Source organism: Thermobia domestica, chromosome 10 (genome assembly GCF_964235325.1).
Source record: "Thermobia domestica chromosome 10, izTheDome1.hap1.1, whole genome shotgun sequence".
Taxonomy (NCBI): Eukaryota; Metazoa; Arthropoda; class Insecta; order Zygentoma; family Lepismatidae; genus Thermobia; species Thermobia domestica.
The window spans coordinates 160,834,063-160,859,034 of record NC_137463.1 but is presented as its reverse complement, the minus strand read 5'-3'; the positions used below and the strand labels follow the sequence as shown (position 1 = coordinate 160,859,034).

At 35.4% G+C, this 24,972-nt stretch overlaps 3 protein-coding genes across 5 annotated transcripts in view; 2 read left to right on the top strand and 1 right to left on the bottom strand.

Annotated features, from left to right (window-relative positions):
* Positions 1 to 11,638, top strand: part of Tfb5 (transcription factor B5) — a 37,262-nt gene extending 25,624 nt beyond the window's left edge. Inside the window, exon 2 of the mRNA XM_081728680.1 lies at positions 11,452 to 11,638. Within this exon, the coding sequence (XP_081584806.1) occupies positions 11,452 to 11,638 (187 nt within the window). The remainder of the gene's footprint in view (positions 1 to 11,451) is intronic.
* The window catches only part of LOC145662792 (meiotic nuclear division protein 1 homolog), a 71,332-nt gene that overhangs the window by 8,721 nt on the left and 37,639 nt on the right, over positions 1 to 24,972 (bottom strand). For all 3 annotated transcript variants that reach the window (XM_081728676.1, XM_081728678.1, XM_081728677.1), the window contains exons 2-3: positions 7,359 to 7,472; positions 1,615 to 1,751 (exon numbers count right to left, since the gene is read on the bottom strand). In XM_081728676.1, the coding sequence (XP_081584802.1) occupies positions 1,615 to 1,751; positions 7,359 to 7,448 (227 nt within the window). In that variant the 5' untranslated portion in view covers positions 7,449 to 7,472. The remainder of the gene's footprint in view (positions 1 to 1,614; positions 1,752 to 7,358; positions 7,473 to 24,972) is intronic.
* Positions 11,693 to 24,601, top strand: LOC145662793 (zinc finger HIT domain-containing protein 1). The gene is made up of 3 exons (XM_081728679.1): positions 11,693 to 11,837; positions 21,646 to 21,739; positions 24,175 to 24,601. The coding sequence occupies exons 1-3, from the start codon at positions 11,693 to 11,695 to the stop codon at positions 24,401 to 24,403; spliced, it is 468 nt and encodes a 155-aa protein (XP_081584805.1). The 3' UTR covers positions 24,404 to 24,601.

Below are 24,972 nucleotides of genomic sequence, written 5' to 3'. Positions count from 1 at the left end.
CGTAACGCTCGATGAAGCATGGATTTACCTTTCCGACTGGGCAAACCGAGAGCCATCATGTACCGAGAGAAAGGCGCCAAGAACTTCAGAAGGTGGAACCGTGTCTGTAAAGAATCCTTTCCAAAAGGGTTCATGGTCGTTACTGGCTACTGTTACCGAGGTAAACTGAAGATTCGTAGGGTGGCGAAGAACTGCAAAATAAATTCGCAGTATTTTCAGGAGTAGATCATGCGGCCGATCTACGAGCATGAGATTCCATCAATGTACGGAAATGACGCCAATCGTGTGCGCATTCACATGGACACGGCCTCACCACATACCTCTCGATCGTCCCTCGCATTCTATAGGGAGATGGAGGAGGCAAGTGGTATACAGGTGATACCTTTCAATGAGGTACCTGTTAAATTTCCAGATGCAAGTCCTGTAGACTATTGTGGATTTGGATTGCTGAAGCGGGCTTTGGGAAAACGGCGTGTGACAACTGTGGAAGGACTTTGGAAAGCTGTGCAAAGGGAATGAGACAAGATTCCCCTCCCAGTTCTTCAGAGAAGCCTATTACAGTGGAAACGCTGTCGGGCTATTGTCAGAAACCAAGGGAAACACATCGAGCACTTACGGACCTGGCGCCATGGATTCTTCTAAATTTTTAGGTAAGTCGAATTTGGCCAAATGTAGATGAACAACTTCTGTAATTTTATGTTTCAGCATTTTAAAAAATAAGTGTTATTTTATTTTTTATTTGTTTGTTACAAATGCAATCAGGTAGTATTTTTGAAGATTGAAAAAGTACAATTTTAACATTAGTAATGCATAAAACGTATGTTTTTGTGATATTACTTTCAGTAAAATATAATATACTGATTTTATATTACCCTATTTATCATACTATCTATTACACTATTTATCATTTGGAAAATGAATGTATCGAAAAGATATATTCATTGGATCTGTTACAGTGTGACAAGTATAGTCTGTCGACCTCTTTCTCCTATAAAAAAGTGACTGTCTTTTCTAGATATTCGAAACCATTTCTGGAATTCTGTTTTATGCACGAAGAAATAATTCTCGAAAATACACATATTTTTGATTTTAATATTACTCAACACGTAACTTACAACATTTACAAAACACTACATTGATGACAAACAGCAGAATCTGTAACAGAGACACGCGTAATAACTTGGTTTGGTTGATAGCGACTACAACTCTGTTGATTCATATTTGTGTTACCTTGCCTGCCAAGTTGTTATTAACGTTAGGGGAGAGGGGATGATCACATTATGTAATTCTGTTATTATGGTTTTTGTTCGTGTTTTATAGTCACAGAAAGGACAGGCATAGTTTTATACATTAATAACAAATTTTTGATTCCTCTTGAGTACAACTTGCTCTGACCGTCGTTTGAAGAGTCTTGTATTTACAGTGAACTCAAAAGGTACTCATTCTGTGCTCGTGACAATGCTGATAGCGCTCAGGGAAGATTCGACGTTTAACAACTTGGCTACAGGATATATAAGAGCAAAGTGAGCACCTTTTGAGTTTGAAAGTTTGCTCTTCAAGCGGCTTACATTATGAACTGATATTTAAAAATACATGTATATTAAAGCTGAGTACCTTGGATATGCCCAAAAATAAACACATGTTCCAATCTTATCCGTATCAACAAGGCCATCATCCACCAAACTTTGAACCACATCTTTCACGGACTGAGAAATTATTCCCTTTTCTTTCGGCGCAATTCGCTCTAATTCCTATATGAAGGTGAAAAGAAAGAAAGAAAACAAAATTAAAAATAGCTCATACACATACATACGTACACGTATACGCTCGTACACATTACTCGCATCGAGTATGGTTCAGATTCTATACGGAATTTTCTTCCCTAAGTGGAACTCTTCGGGCCTTGATGCTCCATGTACTGACAGGGGCATGATTCCTCGTCTTCGGAGAATAAGATAAGCCTTCTCTTGTTTTCTGGGTTCCACTGCATAGTAAAAATATTGAGCGAATATGTGTTGTATATAGCAGAGCTCAGAAAACATTCTTCTGACTGACCTAGGCGCCAGTTCTGAATACCAAGCTCCACAACAATACAAGTCCAATTTTATATATAGGTCTACAAATTACTGGTATAAATAGTACAAGCTTACCTAAGTGTACAACAAGCTACCCCTTAAAGACATAGCAACTGAAAGCAATATAAGCGAAGTTTTACAATGGAGCAGTTTTTTTTTTTTTTTTTTTTTTTTTTTTTATACATGTCTTGCAGTTTGAGCACTGAACCGACTCTGGATGGATTAAAATAAGTTAATGATGGGCTATAAGTAGGGGCACGAGTTTTTCGCATTAAGAATTTAAAAATTTCGCGTTTCGTTTTTCACATTTCGCGTTTTGTCGCATTTTCCAAATAAAGTTTCGCGTTTTGTAGCTCTCGTGGAAAAGATATTCCATAATATATTACAGCTGTTCCTTTTATTTATAGATCACTACAGAAATAAACCATTAATAACCTTAAAACAAAATACACTGAATATTTCACTTGCCATTGTAAATTTCACTTATAGAATTTTAAAAAATCAAACTGAAGGAAAATCAATAACTAAACTTACTATGAGAGGAAAGTTCTGCTGTCTTCTGAAAACATATAGGCACCAAAGCCCTGCAAACCCAGGCCCGAAGACGGCCCGGCCCGGATGGATCTGTATTCTGTGCCCGACTTGACCCGATCCGGCCCGGGCCGGACCCTAAACTGACCGAGCACAAAAGAGCCGGGCCCTAAACGGGCCGGGCGTAACCGGGCTGAGAACAACCAAGTTAATAAGTCAAGTCAATCCTTCAATATGCAATGGAAAATGAGAAACGCGTCGTCATAATATTGCAATGTCTATTTGTCCTTCTTGAATGGGAAAATCGTTTGAAAAGTTACCCAAGGTTTGTTTTTTACATCCCTATTCTGTCTGACTATTTGTTATCTGTGCTTGCTCTGTCCAGCCATGTTTATTATACAATAATACAGCTCATGGACGTAAAAGTCTTATACTACACTCATTAGTGCATTACGAGTAACAGAGAAGATATGTAAAACTGTTACACCGTATGTGATACTAATACTACAACTACTACTGCTAATACTACTATTATTATTAGATTACGAATGCTAGTGCTAATTCCACTATTGCTGCCACTGCTACTACTATTACTATTACCACTACTGCTACTACTCATTACTATACTAATACGACAACGAATACCACTACTGCTATTACTAGTAATACGAAAACAAAACAATGAAAATGAAATTTTTTAGTTTTACGTTCCACAGATATGCCGGCTAGGCTAAAGGAGACTGTGATGATGAGAAATAAATGAAATGGTGGAATGAATAAAATGGGAGGAAACGGGAGAACGCCGAGAAACCCCCACACGGTGTTTGTCCACCACCAAGTTCATTTGGCGAGAGCGGGGATCGAACCAGGGACCCCATCCACCAGAGATGAACGCTCAACCACTGAGCCACCGTTTCAGGAACTCCTAATCGGCCTTGGCGTCTTGGTGATTTATTTGATCATTATATTCTGTTATATTTGTAGTATCATACTATAAACAATACAGGAACATGTAACACCATTTGGTATTTGCCTTGCTAATTGAACATTACTACAAATTGCACTGATCGTATGAGCACGCCAGTTCGTTCAGTTTTGGCCTCCGTGCTCTTATAGTAGCGTTCCAAATTCTACTTAGTAGGTCAAGTACTTGACTTTATCATACGTTCTTTAGGTAACTACGGCTTAGGCCGTATGGATGATGATGGGATGAATTGGTGGAATGAAAACAGTGGGAGGAAGCGGGACCATCCCGGAAACTCCCACGCACACGGTGTTTATCCACCACAAAGCTCACTAGCACAAGAAGAGATTGATCCGACGACCTCTAGCACCAGATGTGAGTGCTTTTCCTACTGAGCCACCGTTGTCCCTTGTAGATCAAGCATCGGTTCACATTCTACGCAGACCGGCCATAATAACTAGCATTTCTCCGTTTATTTTCTGTACTTAGAAGGTAAATTCGGTACCACCAGACATGCCAACTCTGACACGAAGTCGTAGCAGTTGTTGTAGTATTAGCAGTGGTCGTAGTAGTAATAGTAGTAGTAGTAGTAGAAATAGTAATATTACAGTACTTTACAGTCTTGAATAACGAGTCAGTTTCCCAAACACATTACGATTAACATAGGCTGACAGTGAGACCGTACGAACATGACAAGGGCAGGAGTATTGGAGGACATAAAAAAAACATTAGTTTCCAATCCGTCTTTTAGAGTGTCCGGGCCGGCCCGGCCCGTGCAGGGCTCTGATAGGCACAAAAAGCATGTTACATGTTCTTCACATTTTCCTCCTTCACTGTTGTACATTTATCACTTATCATCAGTCCATACTTGAAAAAAAAAAAAAACTCTCAGAATTGGCACTGCTTGTTGGAAGCCACACCTATGTAACTCGAAATTCCCCATCCAGCTGCGATGGTGATAGCTAATGCGCAACAAGTTATCTATAGTTCTATCCAAAACACCCAAATTCACCGTTCATACCACGTTATACCGTTCCGTCAGCGGAAAACTGTAGCGTTTTTAAATTAATAAAAACGTATTTTTAAAATTTCGCGTTTTACCGCGCAACGGAAACCATTGAAAATACACATGGAATGTCATAAAACGCCAAGAAACTGAAAATTACTTAATTCTGACGCATTTAGTTTTATCGCGCATTGCGAAAAACTTGTGCCTCTAGCTATAAGGTAATTTGGAAGCCTATATATTATAATGCGTTTTTAATCCACTCAGGTACATACAATTCAGAATTCCTGGCAGGTAAAAAATGTGAATACTAAGATCAAAAGCAGCTAGTTGGGAAGACTCGTGTTTCCAGTCGCCATGGCGACCCAGCACCCGAAATTTTGCTAGCCCTGGTGTATAGTGCACGAATATCATACTATCAAATTCTCTGTGAAAAGACTACAACCGTTGAATTCTTTAAAATTTTTGATTGCATAGCACCGTGGGGAAATGTTTCAATTTCAAATATGTGAATTTATTAGTACAGCGTTCAAGCTGAAAATAATACGCTGTCAACCTGTCCGTCCTTCTAGTCATGAAACTTGTGATTAAACCGCCAGCTTCAAAAACAGTGAAATGACGGAGAAGGCATATTCAATGATTTCTTCCAGTGTATAAGAACCATCTATACGGATACAATTTTCTACCGACCAAAGCTAACGATACACAACACAGGAAAACGTAAGAAGCATCATTCTTATTTTCCTTCATAATAATGAGTGCTGACGCTGCTATTAACGTGCTGACTGCCATTGCCAGATATAGTCGAGAAGTCCTGATATAGCCACATCTCTTTACCATGTTACCTATGTTCGGCGCCCGAAATATGGTACTTATATATAATATGACAAGTGGCATTGAGTAAATAGATAATTTTTGGAAAATGCTGTAGGGAAATATATATAAAACTAGCTGAAATCTCAGTTTTTTGCACGGGAAGAATAGATTTATTGAATATATTTGAATTCCTCTCCCTCATTTCAATGGAAGTGTAATTTTAAAAATTTATACGATACTCTATTTTTTTGGAATGAATTTTCAACTCCCCTTCCCCTTAGGTACGCCCATTAATCAATGTGAGATACAAACCCATGATGTGTGTACTGAAATTAATGTTCCAAAATTAATTTCAAATTGGTAACCTTTTCCGCGATGCGGTATCATACAACAGACAACGTCAATTTCAATATGGCAAAAAATATAGAAATTGTTCCTCCCTCTTAAGGAGGGAGGAACTAGAATTCGGGTCACGAGTTCACTTGTTTGAATGAGACCAGGTTTCATTTTCCTAATTTAAAAAGTTTATGAGATCTATTTTTCGCAACAATTCTGAACCCTATATCCCCTATATCTGAAGTGGTGAGTGAAACCTAGCTCAAGGTAGGTACTAAGTATGTTTCGAAAGTAATTTCAAAGTTTTCAGCTGTCTTCCCGTGATCCGATCACAAACAACAGACAACGTCGCTTTTGATGCGGATAAAAAAAATTGAGAATGTCCCTTTCTCCTTAAAACAGGAATTTTCTTAAACGCTGAGACACGTGTCCGCTTATTGTTTTTATGAGATTATATGCCAAGTTTCATCTCCCTAACATCAGGAATTCATGTGGTGCTCTATTCTGTGAAAAACATTCGAATTCCCTTTACCTGTCTTAGACTACGTATATTATATTCCGTTTTTTAATTTTATTTAAGGTTACTTGCGTACGCCACTGATAATAATATAAGTTTCTATAAATTAATACTCTATGTAATACTAGGCATTGTTGCTGCCGTTGCAGCTGTTGACTGGTACAGTCTGTTTTAAAATTGATTCTATCTGATCGAATCATTAAATTCTAAAAGTTCGCGATACATTTTATGGAACTGCGTGACACAACAGTGAGTCGTGACACACTGGTTGGGAACCACTGCACTAAAACACAGGATGGTATTGCCATATCAATCTCATTTCCTATATTACTGTTGTAGAGGTCTGCAAAATTTTAGTTTGCAACACTGAATAATATATAAATTTTCGTTTGAAATGTGTAATAACCTGACGCAGTGCCATTTGAAAAAATATAACATTATTAGAATGGGTGGCAATACTATTAACCTGGTGGTATCGCAGAATATCAAAAAATGCCCACCTGTCGATATTTGCATAGTACAAAATGTCAACGTTTTTTGTATATTAGTTTAAAAGTTAACAAGGGCGTATCAAGATAAATGGTCCACTTGATATACATATATTTAAGCAATAAACTATTCACTGACAATCTTTAAGAACAAAACACACTAAAGAGTAACATTTTAAATCTAACATATCAATGAAACTTCATTCCAGATATTGTTATAAATAGTATTTTTTGGCAATCAAGATGGACGGGCGTAGTGTAGTTGTTAACGGTCTTGCCTTTGGCGCGAGCGGTCCCGGATTCGATCCTGGTGGGGACATTCGATCGAAAAGGTTTAACAATTTTTTTAGGCCAGTCACCCTAAGTGAGATTTTTTCTGGGTTTTTCTCACTCACACAAGACAAATGCCAGGATGGTACTTAACATACAGGTCCCAGGGTACTACATTCCTTCTCCCTTGAAGTCCCTCGTACGTGACAGATTTAAGGCCATCCATGCAGGTAATGCCCAGAAATATGTACAAATAAATAAAATTTCGGGAATGAAAATAATTTTTAAAGAGTAAAATTTGTTTCGAGCCCTTGAATACATAAAAAAAATGTGCGAACAATGTTCAGAAAATTACCTTCAGTTGAAAGAAATCTTTCTTTTCATAAAAAAGTTCAAGCATCCTTTGTTTCTTTTCATCTGCACTCAATCCTTTGCGTTTTGACATAATTTTTGGCTTGGTCAGGAAAATCTGAAAATAAAACGAATGTTACTAATTATTTTTTATTGAAGAAACTTGTTTGAGTAAGATTTCTGTATGACAGGATTGTTGCAGTTTTCTCCAGCACAAAAAAGTTTTTGGGGGGGCGGGGGGAGTTAAACCATCTAAAAAAAAAAAATAAAAAAAAACCCACAAGTAAACCCAGCTCCAAAAATGTACTTCCAACAGTTGGATTGAAATGAAAACCTTAATGTGATCATAGTTTTTTCAATGGTGTTTCTCAGTACATGACTAATTCCAGAATTTGCTTTAACTATGTACAGAGTGACCCAATAACACCTCCCACTTTTTGATCGGTTGTAGCGCTGTCAGTGGAGGGACGAGAGTACTGAGAGTCGTCGTTTCCGCTCACCTCACTCTTACTGTTTTCAGTCGTCATTATGGTTTGGCCAGGAGCTCATCGCACGTACGCAGTCTAAATGTTTTCCAAAAACTTCTTCAAAGAGCTTCAAAGAGCGTTTTGCGTAAAGTTTGCTATTTCACTAAAGAAAAATTCCAGATCAGAAGACCATTTTGCAATGGGTCGAAAGTTTTCAAACATCGAAGTCAGCGTATAGCTGGCAGACAAAAGTGTCGTACGCCGGCGAATATTGAGGCTGTGAGACAATCTGTCTTGCAGTACTCCAAACGTTTTCCAAGAAAGCATGCTGCACCTGTTGTCTTTCTAGGGAAAGTGTAAGAAGAATTTTCCAGCAAAACTATAGTAACCGCAAACTGTTCCCAATAGCATTGTAAATTTCTGGATAAACAATTTTCTATCTGCAATAATTTTTGTCTTGTTAGCATTTAAAATGTGGGAGTTTTTATTGGATCAACCTGTATTATCAAAAGGAGATTTCTAGAATAGAATACAATTGAAAAATGTTTCGGAATCGTGCATAACGAATTTAGTTCGTGTTCGAACAAATTCACTGTAAGGTGCTCAACTGTAATCTGGACCAAAAAGCAATGCGATTACATTCTGTTTGATTTTGCAATACATACTCGCGTATTAGAGCAAATAAATAATAAAATGTCCTCCATGTGTAAGCTGATTACAAATTGAAAATGCTTCACTTAAAAAAAAGGATTTTTCAGTACTTCATGTATGTGTAATCATACAAACAAAAAAAAAGAGTTGCACTAAAAACGAAACAAATTCTTCTCTTATGGTAATTACAAATACATAAATCAGACCTTTTTCCTTTTTTGTAATACCATAGTTTGAATCAGACACACCAAATGCTTCACTTAAGAAAAGGAAATTACTAAATACTACCTGTATTTTCTTAACACTATACCTGGATAATTACACACAAAAACGAAAAATGGCTGCATTAACAAGGAGATCGGGGACTCCCGAATTCTTGTTGCATATTTGGTGGAATATGTGATTGTGGCGTGATTGTCAAATGTCCTTTAATCATAAAATGTAAGAAAGGAAATTGGCAATTGGAAACGAGATTTAAAGATATTCCAACATTTCAGTTAAAAAATACAAAAATAAATAAATAAATAAATAAATAAAATAAAAATTTCTTTAGATTCTTAACCCTTTCAGATTCTTGCATTTTTTTGAGGAATGTGTTGACTTTCAGTTAAGTAACTACTGCTTCAGTACTAATCATGCGAGTGTCATGGTTCATACGTCATTCTGTTAGGTATTTTGTAATCAGGGTTCACTCGGGCTCAGACTCACTATCTTCAATGGGGCTCATACTAGCGGCGTTGCATCCATATCTCGCTCATTAATTTCACTAGGGCTTATATTGAGCCTGCTTTGTGGAAGAGACTGTACGACATATTGTTAGAAAAGAAAAAAGTAAGTTAACTATCCCTTTCATACTTGATATTCACAATTATGTAGATTAAAGTGGTTTCTTTGTTAGCTCCCTTTTAAATTCCTGCATTTTTAGAGGAAAATATTTACTTTAGGTTGATTAGCTACTGCTTCAGTACTATTCATCCAAGTATCGTGGTTCATACGTTATTCCCCTCAGAAGGAAGCAAGCTCTCAAATGATACCATGCACATATGTGCGTGGTGTACGAGAGAAGGAGAATTTGGAGTAAAATTAAATATTTCCAAAAAATCCTTTCTGTTAAGTTTTGCGCCCTAATTTAATAAAATTCACTCGGCTGGAGTTAAACAAAGAACTTCGGGTTTTTCACAACCCTGCTGTATGATCGCTTGATTGCTTTTCCTTATACCACTTATCTAAAAAGTAACTGAGAGGGTAAAATTGAGAATACAATTATTGTGATTTGAAAATAACATGAAAAACTACATACTCATCATTTTGTTCGATTACCTTCTGCAAGTTTTCCGGCAACGCTATATTCCCGTCGCGGTCAAAAATTTGTGATAAGTGGTTTTCACAGGCTTCGTTTGAAGCTAATTAAACGCGATTCAGGGAGTTCCGCAGAAACAGAAACAAATCATAGTCCGACGGTGTCAGGTCCAGACTATACGATGCATGGATTAAATCATCTCAGCCAAATTTTCTTAATTTCTGAGGGTTGTTAAAGATGTATGCGGTCTGGCGTTGTCAGCGTAATATACGAACATTTTCTGTTGACCAGTTTCTTTTGAATTGTACGTTGTACTCGAGGTAATTGATGACAATACAGGTCCGAGTCTGTCGTTCTGTTTGGCGGCAACAATTCGTGATTATATTTGAACACAACGCTGGATTATATTTGAACACAACGTTTGAGCTGATCCGTAATGTGCAGATTGTTCCTCTGCATTCATCCCTTCAGCACACCATGCAGACAAAAAAGTCCGGAGGACTCAAATGCAAAGACCTGGAGGGCAATATTGAAAGAAATTATGTGATCAACAAAGATGTTGCACAGACCGAACCGCTGTGTTGCCTGTGTGTGGGAACTTGCTTTCTTCAAATTAAAGCTCATTGGTCTAGTTCCAGAACGCGATAGAATTCTGCGTTTATGGACTTAAAAGATAACTGAATGACACGCGTACTCTTTAAGGCATTTTCCTCGTGATCCTACAGAGGAAAATCTCCAAATTCACTTGGTTTTTTAGTGCTTCATATATATCAAGGTTTTCTCATCTTTGTTCAGAGGAATTTTCTAAAACTAATTTAGTAATCAAAGCGGGACTATAGATCACTCTTTCGGCTAGTGCAGTACGAACTTCTTGTATGAAAAGAGCAGCCACAGAGCACACAGGCCTGTTGGGATAACAGTCTTACAGATTTCGTTGGATTGTACAGATCTTACTTTCTCTTTTGAGGCTGAAGGCTTACTAGTTTCGGGAGCGTTTGCAGCATTGCCCGCTTGGCGAAATTTGGCTGTCGAATTTCTTACAGCATTACGGCGGGGCATCTTAGAACTAGACATCGCTCTGGGCGAATCTTTGTTGCACAATACTCTTAAATTTCCTGAAGACGCATGAGAATCATTACGGAACATGTGCACCTCCAGAAATATTCCCCGTTGAATTATTATTGACACTTTCACCCCTGACAATTCGGATTCGCGCTTTCACTCAACTGTGTCTGACTGAATGTAGATAGAAATTTCAGAATATGTGTGACGAAGCAGTAATGCTGTCTTTTGTAAAACACACTACTGCATATTATACCACATATAATACTGTACTATAACTCTTTAAGTCATCTGATATTTGTTACTGCGCAGTAACTTTTTCGCACTTGGTTTTGTGGGTTATTGCATTAAAACAGAAGATTGAATCAAATCATTAACGATTCTACAAACAAGAAATAATATTGCATTATTCATGTCTCTTTAATCCTCACTCAGTAACTGTACTACGAACACTGGAAAATTGTTTAAGAAAAGCCTCTTCGAATACCACGCGAAAACTGACAACAAACCTTCGCATCTTGACTAACATAATCGGACTACGTTTTGATATATTGTAATATTCATTAAATCTACATGCAAACATAGTTTTCATGATTTATTTATTTCATATTTTTCAGTGACCAAGCTATGAAACAATTTCTGTTGCACCTGGATGACACACTGGCCTTAGGAAGAAAGTTTATTATACAGGATTTAGACGATACTCATTTATTTATTTCTGCTGATATATTGGAAACACTTCAGTCTCGTATAGATGATCTCATGGACCAAATAAGCTTTCCTATTGCTGACAAAGGAATATAAACCATATACAGCTATTTGTGGAGGAAGTGTGAGCTTTTGTTTTCGAATATCAGAATGGCAACGTCACGGGAATCTGGTCGTTTAAAGGACGTAGGACAAAGAAGAATTTTAGATGATGCAGCTCGCCGAAGACGAGCTCGGAAAGCGTTAGAGGCATTGGAACAAGACAATTTTCACGATGATCCTCATGCGGATTTAGGTATGTATTGAAAAATAACTTTATTATTATTCTTACAAACATAAAATAGGTAAAACTTGACATTGAAAATTCAATACTCTTAAGAATATGTTTGAGTATACAACCAGTGTCAAAGTTTGCTACTTTAACGTATATTCAACTGTTAATAATCTACTTAAAATAGAGGAGTGTGGCGGAATGGTGCGCACCTAAGAATCTCACAAAATTGTGAAACTATTTTGTAACGTATGAAGTTCAAAATTTCATCATATATTTTGTGGTCTCTTCTGTTTAAACGGGGAATGAGTAAAATTTTGTCATTATGTTACAACAAAAATAATAGTGGAAAAACTAAAGTTACTGTATCAGTACCGCACAGTTAGAAAAAATTGCATACACATCAATAACGAGGTTTCCAATTGATATTGTACTGAAACACAAATCTGTTGCTACAACTAGAAGTTATGTGAAACTGCAATATGGAAATCGAACACATTCTGGAGATGTATTACATCAAGAAAACTATTTTTATTTGATGTATTTTGAAGAATATACATCAAGAAACATAATATAAATTTCTTACATTAAAATACAGTAACAACCAGGCGATTCACTAAAATCCATTTAAATTTATTTCATACAACAGTCACATGTATAATTTTCTGGCGGGTCTTAACCAGTGCATCTTGCGTAGGGTTAGTTTGAACTGGGGATGTAAAATACCTGGGTATTTATTTCAACGGATAAATACCCGGGTATTTACCCAAAATGGGTATTTTATGTTTTAATTACCAATAAATAGATTTTATCGTTATCACTGAGAAATGTAATGATCATTTGTATCATTTGCAACAGGAGCACTAAATAACCGCCTAATTAATAATTTTTTCTAATAATTAAAGAATAAATTTGATATTCATTAAGTAGCAATACGGATTTTCATTATTTTTCATTCTACTTACACTAAATTTCCTTCTATTACTCTTGGCGGAAAATAATTGTCCAATCTTATTTAAAAGCTTCCAGTTATATAAAAGATATGTTAGTTTCCCTGCCTTTTCCAATGATATACGATTTCTTTTTTTTCTTGTGACTTCAATTAAATGTACTGAAAGTTCTTTCTGTGGTGGGAGATGTAACCGGAGCACTTAAGGATTCGAATGGCAACATCAGCTAATTCAATGATACCTCGAAACCCTCTCCACTAAAGAAGTGAGCTCATTCGTTCCCAGAAAAACTCCCTTGCCCATATTCCTTCCTTGTCTCTATAGTCAGTCAAATGTGCTTTCAGTAAAACAGAACTCAATCCCATTTGTTTTCCAACTTCACAAAGTTTACTCTACTCTAACAAGCAATTTTTCAGTGGTCAATTTGCAACCCTGAAAAATGGGTTTGAGGAGATCTGCAGCCAGATGAATTGCACTCAAACCGAATTCACTTTTTTTTTTTGTTTAAATTTTTCCATTATTGATTGCTCTTTTGTTTTCGAAAGGATTGATGATGTAACTGTTCTGTCAGAGTTAGATGAAGGCTCTGGAATTTTGAGAGCACAGTGCCCATCTAAGGCTCATCTGGTTTCAAAATGGCTATAAGTTATTCAATACGAACTCAAAATACATCATAAACACCGTGCTGGTGGGTTTTCTCGGGATTCTCCCGTTTTCTCCCACTTTCTTCATTCCACCATTTCATCCATTTCTCATCATCATCATCTCCTTTAGTCTAACCGGCATATCCGTGGACGTAAAACTTAAAGACTTCTTTTCATTTTCATTTTTTCAAAATACATCATCAAGAAGTATTTTCTTGATTTCTGAAGATAATGACTGTTCCTCACTCACAACGAGCGTCTGAAACACAGTTTTGTTTACCCACTCCTATTTGTAGAGTTCTGCAATGTAAACCAATAGCCATTGAGAAAGAAATGCAGTTGAATTCAGTTCTTGACATTCCTTCTGACTGCTGAATTTTTTATTCGGGTAGAAAAGCAAAAGTCAGACTTCAGTTGGTTGTAGGCTTGACGAACACCCCTTTGTACCGTAATGTTAATATCTACCTTACTGAATTAAACTGTATTAAACTGTTCGTAACTTACGTTTGTGACTGCATCCATGTGGTCCAGAAATGGTGACACTAAAACATCAGGAATCTCAATTTCTAATAATTCAGCTGTTTCTTTCGCAGTACTTCAGTACTTGTACTGTTTCTTTGGAATACCGTTGCAAGTACAACTTGCAACGCTATTCGAAAAAGTACTGCAGAATGTTGGTTCTTCAAGCCGTTTCACATGATCTGGACACTTAAAACACTTTTTCAAATGATTTGTCATTTTATTGACATTCGCATATTTATATTCTTTATTACAGAACTAGCAAACAGCACCTTTGTTTTCGGCTTTAAATAACTGCCATGCAAGACCCTTCTTCTTCCCCATGTTATATTTCCAGTCTTTCAGCACTTTTGAAATAACAGTGAAAGAATATAAATTAAACAGAAACTCATTCAATCACAACTTGTAGAACAGTCACAGCTCAGCACAAGACTACTATTGAAGGCAGAGACCAAGATATTGCGCAACCAACTGCAAGATTACGGTATCTTTATATATATATATATATATATATATATTCAAGCCACCAGTGCTGTGGTGTTGCCAGGTCTTGCACTTCTACAACAGTCAAAGTACTGCAAACATTTATAAAACTAAGGGACGCTATGCATTTTAGTGTAAAATATCCGTAGTATAATATTTGTAACAATTTCAATAACTGATAAAATAGATCAAAACGTCATCGGCATGGTTAAAAATTCATAAAACTTCATAATAATTGAATTTTCGTAAAAATACCCATTTTTTGAGTGGGTAAACACAAAAGAGATAAATATCAATTTTTTTATTTACCTACCCACTGGATATTTACCCGACCCACATCTCTAGTTTGAACAAGGCACACTATGATACCACACCTCTCCATTTCCTAAAATCGTGGGATAATTCATAAATCTCCGGAAATTTATACGTCAGAGTTGATCGTCATCACTCAGTAATTCTTCATGTATGTCTTCAAAATCAGTTGCATGTGAAATGACTTGTTCCTTTAAAAATGAAATTTTCATAAAATTGCTTTATATGATAAAACTTTAATTTCTTTTTATACTTTTAAATGTGTATTTGTTTAGTGAAAACTTGTACTATCCACTGTAAATGATCCGACTTTGTGATGAATACCGCGCATTATCCCACAATGTCTGAGCGGTATCTCCTCCTGTCGTTTGTTGAACACGACTTGTCAAAGTAGATTAACAGTCAGTTTTCTTGAGAACATATTCTCATGTGACAAATAAGACGTGCAATAGCGTAATATTTTTGGCAGTCATCACTCCCACTACAAGTGCGAAGCACATGTTTCCAGCATTGCTATGCTTTCCAGTTCTGCAGTACGCTTCTGCAAAGCATTCGCCCACATTCATATAAATAATTTCAGCTAATATATCATTCCATGGATTTGCTCACAATATTACTTGGACCGATAGGATGCATATCTCAATAAAATAAACTAATGTTGAACTCACTTAAGCACTCGTACTATTTACTTTTTTTTATACGCTTCAACGACACCATGTCATTATTCTCGGTACGTGTCAGTTAAGGAAATTTTACTTCGTGGATTCTCATTACCGATATCATTCTGTCAGTAAAAACATACTTATAATTCGTTAACAGCAAACCCCAACTTGAATTTACTCTAAACCCAATTGAGGCGTTGATTCGTTTCGGATTCGGAAGAGCATTTCCGTGTGTTGTTTCCTGTTGGTTTTGGTTACAGAATTTAGGGATGAATGACGAACTTTCTGTGTCCATAAACTAAAGGCTTAACTTGGGCTAGAATTTTCGAAAAAATAAGATAATAGAGATCACTCGGGAGAGGCCTATTGTTGACTGTGTGATCTGCATGTCGCTGTTTACAGACGCTGTAACATAGATCTTAAAAACTCATTACCATTCATATCAACTCCAACGCTAACTTCAGTTAACTTTCTTCTTTATATACTTATTTTGAATGGTATATATTGTTTTTAATAAAATAATGACGTGAGATCAATCCGCTGTTCATCAAAACTTGTTACTTAATTCCCTGTGTTGTTGAATAATCGTTTTTTTTTTCTGTTTTAAAGTGATGGAATGAAGGGCCAGTGGAGTTACTGTAAAGCTACCGGAGAATCGGGGTATTCAACCTCATGACCTATACACAATCGATGAAGTTCGAAACCTATTTAGAAAAGAGAACAATTGTGATTTTTTTAAAAGGGAAAAGTCTGAGTGTACTTTATAAGTTAATAAACTTTATAATTTTAATTAAATAGCAATTGCTATTATTTTTGGTTAAATTTTGGGATATTTCGTGCAGATTTAATATGTACAAATTAATCACTTGTCTTTTTGAGATAATTTTTTGTTTAAGAGTGAAAGCCTGAAAATTCTATCTATTAATAGACTTTCTTCAATGTCCCACGATTATGCCCTTTAGGCTAAAGAAGATGGATGGTTTATGAAAGTGAATGATTGTGGAATTAAACATTCTTGTGCTCACTCACAGGGAATCGAACCCGGACTACGTGTACGAAAGGCACGTGCTAGCCACTAGACCAGCGGGAGGGCTGTTAATATTATTGAATTCATGAAGTAGGTCCCCAAAGTCACTATCCTGTTTATAAATCAAAATTACGTCATCCATAAACCTATAATACCTAGCGAATCTAAACCTTTACCACTTCATAACCGAATCTAAACGAATCATATATATATTAACAAATATCGTAATGAATCATTTTGAGTGAAAATTTTTGCAGAGGGAAGATTTAGATTCCTTAGGTGCTACAGGATAGCCACGTCACTTCATTTCATAAGTAATAGGAGACTTGCGAAAAGCACCCATTTCTTCATACAGCGTAGCAAATAGTCGGTATTCTAAGGAACGACTTCTACTGCATCACTAAGAACATGGAAAGGTTCACTTTGTATTTTATTTACGCACGTGCTTGGCGGTATATGAATCCACTTTACATTTGGCATCGCTGAGTTCAGTTTTTGAAGTAACCACTGTGAAGTTCGGTTAATGCTATTGCACCATCACTACAAATTTCTTCAGTCTATGTCAAAGCGATTTTACCAGCAAGTAACAGTCAAACTTTGCCTTAGCATGATAGAATTGTTTGCAAAACGCCGATTCTATTAACCTACATGATTCAAATATGATGAACATACAAATTGAGCACAACTTGACAAGTCAGTAAACTCATCAAGCTTATGAGATAAATTCACTATTTTTTGCTTTATTTGTTCCCAAACATTTAGAGACAAGTTCAGAAATGCGCCTTGCTATCGCATCATTCGAGAAGGGGATTGTGTTCAATTTGTGTGTGCCTTCACTAATAATCGTTGAATCAGTGTCAGCCGCAGAAGGAAAGATATATTCTTCAGCAGTAGTGTATGGTTTACTTTTCGTAGGTATTCTTAAGGAAACCTGGTATGTTTAAAGAGCTGTTTCAATCAGGTGACAAAGCCACTTTGTCATTTAGCAAATATATCACTTACAAATGGCGAGTATCCAGAAAAGTTAAAAATTGCAAAAGTTAAGCCATTGTTTAAAAAAGGTGAAAAGCAAAACATAAATAACTACAGACCAATATCTATCCTACCTGTCGTTGGAAAAGTTTTGGAGAAAATTATGTATAACAGGGTAATTAATTTTTTATTGAAAGAAAATGTTATCTCAACAAAACAACATGGCTTCCTTAAAGGTCGATCTGCAAACACGGCAATATTTAATTTCATTGAGAAAGTAAGAAATATTGTAGATAAGAAAGAAAACTGTATAGGAATCTTTCTTGATTTGTCTAAAGCTTTCGATACAGTACAACACAGTTTACTTTTGAACAAACTGGAGAACTGTGGAATACGTGGTAAAGCAAGGGACTGGTTTAGTTCGTACTTAAAAAATCGTAGGCAGGTCGTAGAAATAACGCATAAGAATAATAACATTGTAGAAAGCTATTTATCAAATGAATTATATATAAAACACGGAATTCCACAAGGATCTATTCTAGAGCCATTGCTCTTCCTTTTATATATTAATGATTTTGAAAAAAGCATATCTTCGGCAGATGCTACCCTTTTCGCTGACGATACCACTCTGCTAGTGAGTGGAAAAAATGAAAAATTATTGGAACAGAATGCTAGGCAAACACTAAATGAAGTATCTCTTTGGATGAAGAACAATAATCTTTTTGTTAATGTTGAAAAATCCATTGCTATAAATTTTCATAACAAGTGCAGTAAACCAATATACCCTAACCTATATCTGAACCAAAATAAAATTAACTATACAACACACTGTTCGTTTTTAGGTCTTACTATAGATCATAACCTGACATGGGAATTTCATATAGAGTCAGTTATTAATAAATTAAATAGAATATGTTATGCACTAAGGATTATTAGAAAGAAGGTAAATTTAAAATTAGCTAAAACCTTGTACCATTCGTGTTTTAATTCTATCTTGCAATATGGTATCATGTTCTGGGGAAATTCAAGTCAGAGATTTAATGTTTTCAAAATTCAGAAGAAAGCCATAAAAATACTTTGTGATAAGAAGCCGAATTTTTCTTGTAGACATGTGTTTAAGGAGGTCAATATACTTCCTCTGGATAGTTTATATTTGTATCGTCTCTTTTTGTATTTGAAAGAACACTCATCGGCATTCGTAACAAATAAGGATGTACATAATCATAATACGCGAAATAAGAATGATTTTCATTTGTGTAATCACCGGTCAGCAATATATCAAAAAAGTGTAAGTTATGGTGGTGTTAAGTTGTATAACATGTTGCCTATTGATATAAAGTATGAAGAAAATATGAAAAGGTTCAGACAAAAGTTAAAATTATTTCTATTAGAAAATTCTTGTTATACGATTGAGGAGTACGTAAATGTCATGACAAGGTAATATTACTTTATTTTACTCATGTAATTTTTTTTTTTTTTTTTTTTGAAATATGACGCATGTTACACTTACTTGAGGACATTCCTCGTACTTGTAAGTTCATACAAAAGAAATAAATACAAATACAATACAATATTACTTATGTGTGCAATCCTTACTTGTTGGTTCTGAAGCAATGAGTGGTTGCACTGAAGAAAAGAAAGAAAAAAACGTAATGGGTTTACTTTTAAGAGTTAGTGTTTTGTTTCTCGATGGCTTCATGCTTTCAGCAAATGAAATTCACGATATTGTGACTGGTTTCCACTTATAATGAATTCTAGTTTAAGATATGAGTCATTATATTTTCTACATTTCTTCGTTTACTTTGATACATCTTGAGAAATAGATATATCATGAGATGAATACACTTTGAGACACAGGGTGTCCCAAAAGTCACCAAATCCGATGTTTAAGACCGTATAACTAAAAAACTAAGTGGAATGAGAAGGAATGCTCTTTGCAACAGAAAGTCCTATATATGGAGAAAATTTAGACACGAAAATGTTTCTTGCCATACGTGATTTAAAAATAAACATTAAAAGTGTTGCCAGAGTCGGAAAAAAATTGCAAATCGATTATACTGAATCACAAAAGCCATACCCGTAATTTTTTAAAAACATTTTTCAATACTACTGAACAATCTGGATACCCATATATATAGAATTTGACAGAAAAAAGTACGTTGATTAAGTTTTACAAACATTGCATACGTGTATTATTGGACTATTCACAAAATTCATGAACAATAATATGAACCACGCTGGCAACACTGCTGCTGTCAAGTGTCACTGACAGATGGATTTAACTTCTAGCACTTTTAATGAAAAAGGATAAAGTTTATTTTTTAGGCAAAATCTGATAACGTATATATACCATGCAACCCTGAAATGTAGTGATTAGTTTTTGTTTCATGTACCTAGAAGAGTTGCTATCCAGTTAGCTGTTCGTTGTTCGATAGGTGATGGTGTCTACTTGTGCTGAAGTGCTTTATTTTTCAAAATGTTCTACGCAGGAAAGAGTGTATATTGTGGAACAATACTTCCGAACAGTGTCATATTCTGGTGTAAGAGAAGCATTTAGTGTAAAGTTCCCAAACTCTCCTTTGCCACAGAAGTCAACCATTTTTTCCATAGTTCAAAGCTTTCGCGAAACTGGGTCAGTAGCAGACAGGTTACGTTCAGGACGCCCCTCTGTTTTGGTGCTGGCGTTATGCAGCGCGCTGAACAAAGAATTGTGGCATTACCAAAGAAGTCAGTTAGGAAAGGCACCTCAGAATGTGATTTACGCAAGTCAACTGCTCACAGGGCTGTACGGAAATGGAAATTTTATCCAGATAGAGTTCATGTTGTGCATGAATTGAAAGAGGTGGATTTTGCATCATGGTTGCGTTACTGTCGTTGGTTCCAATCATTCATCAGAAGCAGTGGTGTCAATGTTCTGAATATCGTTTATTATTATTATTATTATTATTATTATTATTATTATTATTATTATTAACCTTTGAAGCTCGGTTTCAATTAGACGGCTATGTAAACAGCAACAATTCGAGATTCTGGGCCACAGAAAACCCACACCACTTGTATGAATAACCCTTGCACTCCTCAAAAATCGGGATGTGGTGCGCAATATCGAGGCGTCGTATTGTAGAACCGTCATTCTTTGAGACGACAGTGGATACTGCTGTGTACGGGGATTCATAATGCAATTCGTTGCTCTCCTGGAAGAAGATGAACGTGATGCTTGGCTGCAACAAGATGGAGCAACATGGCACACATCCATCGATTCATTTCGTATGCTGCGCGAATTTTTTGGCGATCGTCTGATATCCAAAGATTTATGGCCCAGTCGCTCTCCACATTTGACGTCTGCTGACTATTTCCTGTGGTGTTACTTAAAGGGGAAAGTATACCAAAATAAACCCAGAACCTTGGAAGGATCTGAAAAGAAACATTATACAGGAAATTGGGAATATCGGTGCTATAACCCTCAGAAAGGTGTCCGAAAATATGATAAAATGTATAAACTTATGTACCCAAGAAAATGATGGACATTTTGAACACTTACTTTGAACATTTCATGTGATTTGTAGTCATTTGTCAATTTCAAGGGTGCAAGGTGTATGTACGTTTTCACGTTTTTCCTTTAAAAAAATTAACTTTTTCCTTTTTCATAAAAAGTGCTAGAAGCCAAACCCATCTGTCAGTGACACTTGACAGCAGCAGTGTTGCCAGCGTGGTTCATATTATTGTAAAAACATGGATTTTGTGAATAGTTCAATAATACACGTGTGCAATGTTTGTAAGTACCTTTTTCTGTCAAATCAATATATGGGCATCCAGATGGTTCGGTAGTACTGAGAAATGTTGAAAAAATTTACGGCTATGGATTCTGTGATTCAGTATAATTGATTTGCAAATTTTTTTCCCGATCTGGCAATATTTTTAATGTTTATTATTAAATCATGCATGGCAAGAAACATGTTTGTGTATGAAAAATTTCTCAATATATAGGGGTTTCTGTTGCAAAGAGCGCTTCTTCTCATTCCATTTAGTTTTTTAGTTAGAGGTTGATATTTCTTAACTGAAAATACTATACTAATACGCAAATATTCATTCCAAGTTATATCAGAAACTGCATTTTGAATCATGATACACAAAACATGAAAATGTTTGACATCTCATTTTGACCATTTTTGACTTAACTTCCTGACTCTACTGTGATTTAATTGTATATATATTTTAGAAACACTCTACATATGTCAATAAACTTATATTTTTCCTTTCTAGTAATGAGCAAAAAGGCTCCAAAATTTCAAGAAACATTGGATCCGAAGACTGGAAGGAAAAAGAAAGGGCGAAGTGCAGAGTATTATAAACAGAAGTAAGTACAACTGAATCAGACATTTGAGAAACTTGATTTTTTCATAACGAATCGATTCCGTTTTTTCTCTCTAACTTATCTGTTGAAGAAAAAGAAAAAAAATCTCAGCAAAAATGAATTACAGCTGGATACACAAACGGAGAAATGAACAAAATACTGGAAAAATTAATTTGAAACACTTTTTTTTCTTTCGTAATAGTTCGCTCATATTTTGGTTGTATGGCCAAGTTATATTTCTCAAACAATTGAAATATAAATAGAAGTTTTGGCCATATTCAGGAGTATTTTAGTTACTCAGATATAATACTTTGCATGTAATTAATACTATCTTATGATCAAAATTTCCTGTCCATTTATTTTGACCGTAGCTTATGGAAGGAAACCTCTTAATATACTGCAAATGTCCTTTAAGTAACGGCAGAATAATTATCATGTTCTCAACTGGCGGCTGACTTTGTCAAAGGGAAAGTTATATAAAGGATTTAATCAAAATTGTTTTGCAAAAATGTCACTAAATTCGGCTCATAACTTGAGAACCAAAGAAAGGCCTGCACACCGCAATATTTCACAAGCTTGTAAAGCAAATCTACCACGTTCAAGTTCGATCCAGATCATATGAGTTAGGTTAAACTCGTACTTCTAATTTTCACAAAAAATCAATGAAGGACTAAACTGAATAAACAAATAGCTGTAACAATAAAATATATACGTAAAATGCTTTGTTCTTGTGAATTTCTGGTGTTAGCTTGTATGAAAAGTGAGATCATTTTAACGTATTTCATTTTCCTCATGTTTACAACTACAATTTTAAAATGGATTCAACAGTATCTGTGTTTCATTTTTCGGTATTTCTTTACTCAAAACCAAATTAAATTCGAAGATTGAACATAATGTAGTGTGAAATAAAATTGGATCGGTGAGTGCAAAAAGAACATTTTACAGCTCTTTGCTTCTGGAAAACGAAAAACAAGACACTTATCGTAAATCTCGTTTCTTATACCAAAATATTTTTATGGGATATTTGTAGCGTATGTTACGACCTTCTATTTCCCACAACACCAAAAATGTAATGCGATTAGATATTTAGTTATACACACTTTGCTATCGCGGAATGTTATCCCTTGTTTTTGGTACATTGTCTTTTTTTTTTTTTTTTTTTCCACTTATTGATTCAGTTATTATATCCAAGAAGTTATAGATTACAATAAATTCTCAGGTTAATAGCTGAAATACACATGAGTATTTCATGAAAAAAGAACATAGACTGAAAGTATTTGAGAACAGGATCCTGAGAAGAATATTCGGACCCAAGAGGAACGAGAATGGGGAATGGCGGAAGCTTCATAACGAGGAACTACATAGTTTATACGGTTTACCCAACATTGTTAGGGTCGTCAAGTCTAGGAGGCTTAGGTGGGCAGGTCATGTAGCTAGAATGGAAGAAAGTAGAAACGCTTTCAAAGTCTTGACTGGTAGACCCATAGGAAAACGACCATTAGGAAGGCCTAGGCGCAGATGGGAGGATAATATTAAGATGGATCTCGCAGAGATAGGAATACAAAGTAGAAACTGGATCCAATTAGCTAAGGATAGAAGTCAGTGGAGAGCTTTTGTGAACGCGGCACTGAACCTCCGGGTTCCATAGGCCATAGAGTTAGTTAGTTAGTTAGTTAATACACATGAGTTGCTTGGTAATCTTATAATGAAGTAAGAATTGCTTCCTCGAATATTTATAATGTTTTAATAGTATTATTTGGTTTCCGTAAAGAAAATCCAGTTCTGTTTGAGATGAATTGTGGAGTATTTTTAAATCATCACTTTATAACTGTAGCAAATTTCCTAGAACGGGTGTCAAGGGGTATATTGATTTTTTAAAAAGTTTATTTTTGTATACGAAGTAAAGAACTCAAACATTTGTGTAATTCCGTAGAAACGAAGGTACAGACTCATTCAGTTCAGTTTGATTAGACACAGTTAAATATTTGAAACACTGTTTTTTCCTGTTCATAGGCAGAGTTTCATAGCTACAAATATTAAGAACATACATCCAGTAAAACTGTCTTATCAGCTACCGCGGGTATTCTAGAATGTTAGAAAATGGGTAGAATGGTGATCTTTGGCATGAATATTTCCTGATTCTGTTCCAGGCCATACTGAGAGATGTGAGACTAAATAGTCAATAAATGAATCCATTTTTTCAACATATGCTTATGATTTTTTAAAATAGAATATTGAAAACTTCTTTATATTTACTGATAATAAAATCCAGACTGTGATCATTAGTCAGACTATTTTTGTACATGCTACATGATAAATCACACCTATACTTGATAGTACATACCCAAGTCAGTCCTTTGCAAACATTATGTTATAATGAGCATTAATTAAATTAAATTGTTACACATCTCACTTATAAAATTTTTTTATACTTTCAGGTTTCGGAAAAACTTTGGGCAACTGGTAGAAGAAGAAAGGAACAATAATCCAGTACCACCAAATTACATGTCAGCTCAGGCTATTCCATCAAAATTTCCAGAAAGACATTTTTGTGCTGTGTGTGGTTTTCCTAGCACTTACACGTGTATTCCATGTGGAGCTCGTTATTGTAGTGTACGGTGTCTGGGTACACATTTAGACACTAGATGTTTAAAATGGACTGCATAAAGAGGTTTCATTTATGAACATGAAAATAAACTATTTTATGGCATGTATTAAATGTATGATTATTAACACACTTAATAAGAACTACTTGGTTAGACTGTTAACTTGCAAGACTTTACAAGTTTGTACAGTTATTGAAATTTTGTATGTTTTGTAATCTTTTAGAATATACGAAATATAGCACGAATTAGTACCATTGAAGCAGCTGCAAATCATAATTACTGGCGCCCACCTGGACGATTAACAGTTTTATTATTATTTTATTTTCTCTCTACTTCCGTGTGATACAGCGTTTTAGCTGAGCGCTTATAATGCAATTTTTAGTGGATGTAATTATATTCTCAGTATCTTGTAATAGATTATTTCTTGGTCCCGCTTTGAGAGTCCTTCTTTCCAACTATCTATATATATATGGGTGATTCCACGAAAAAGGGAAATTTTCTGTCACGGGCATTTCTTCAAACTACTACTAGAAAGAATCACCTCATTTTTATTTTGTTTGGTAGTAACCGTCACAAAGTAGGTATGCCATATATAACAGTTTGCAAATATAACACGAAACATACGTAAAA

Excerpts from the sequence above, each read along its gene's own strand:
- LOC145662793 (XM_081728679.1), top strand. The coding sequence starts at position 11,693 with ATGGCAACGTCACGGGAATCTGGTCGTTTAAAGGACGTAGGACAAAGA. Across the intron at positions 11,838-21,645 it reads TGATCCTCATGCGGATTTAG|TAATGAGCAAAAAGGCTCCA; the intron begins GTATGTATTGAA and ends TTTCCTTTCTAG. Across the intron at positions 21,740-24,174 it reads GCAGAGTATTATAAACAGAA|GTTTCGGAAAAACTTTGGGC; the intron begins GTAAGTACAACT and ends TTATACTTTCAG.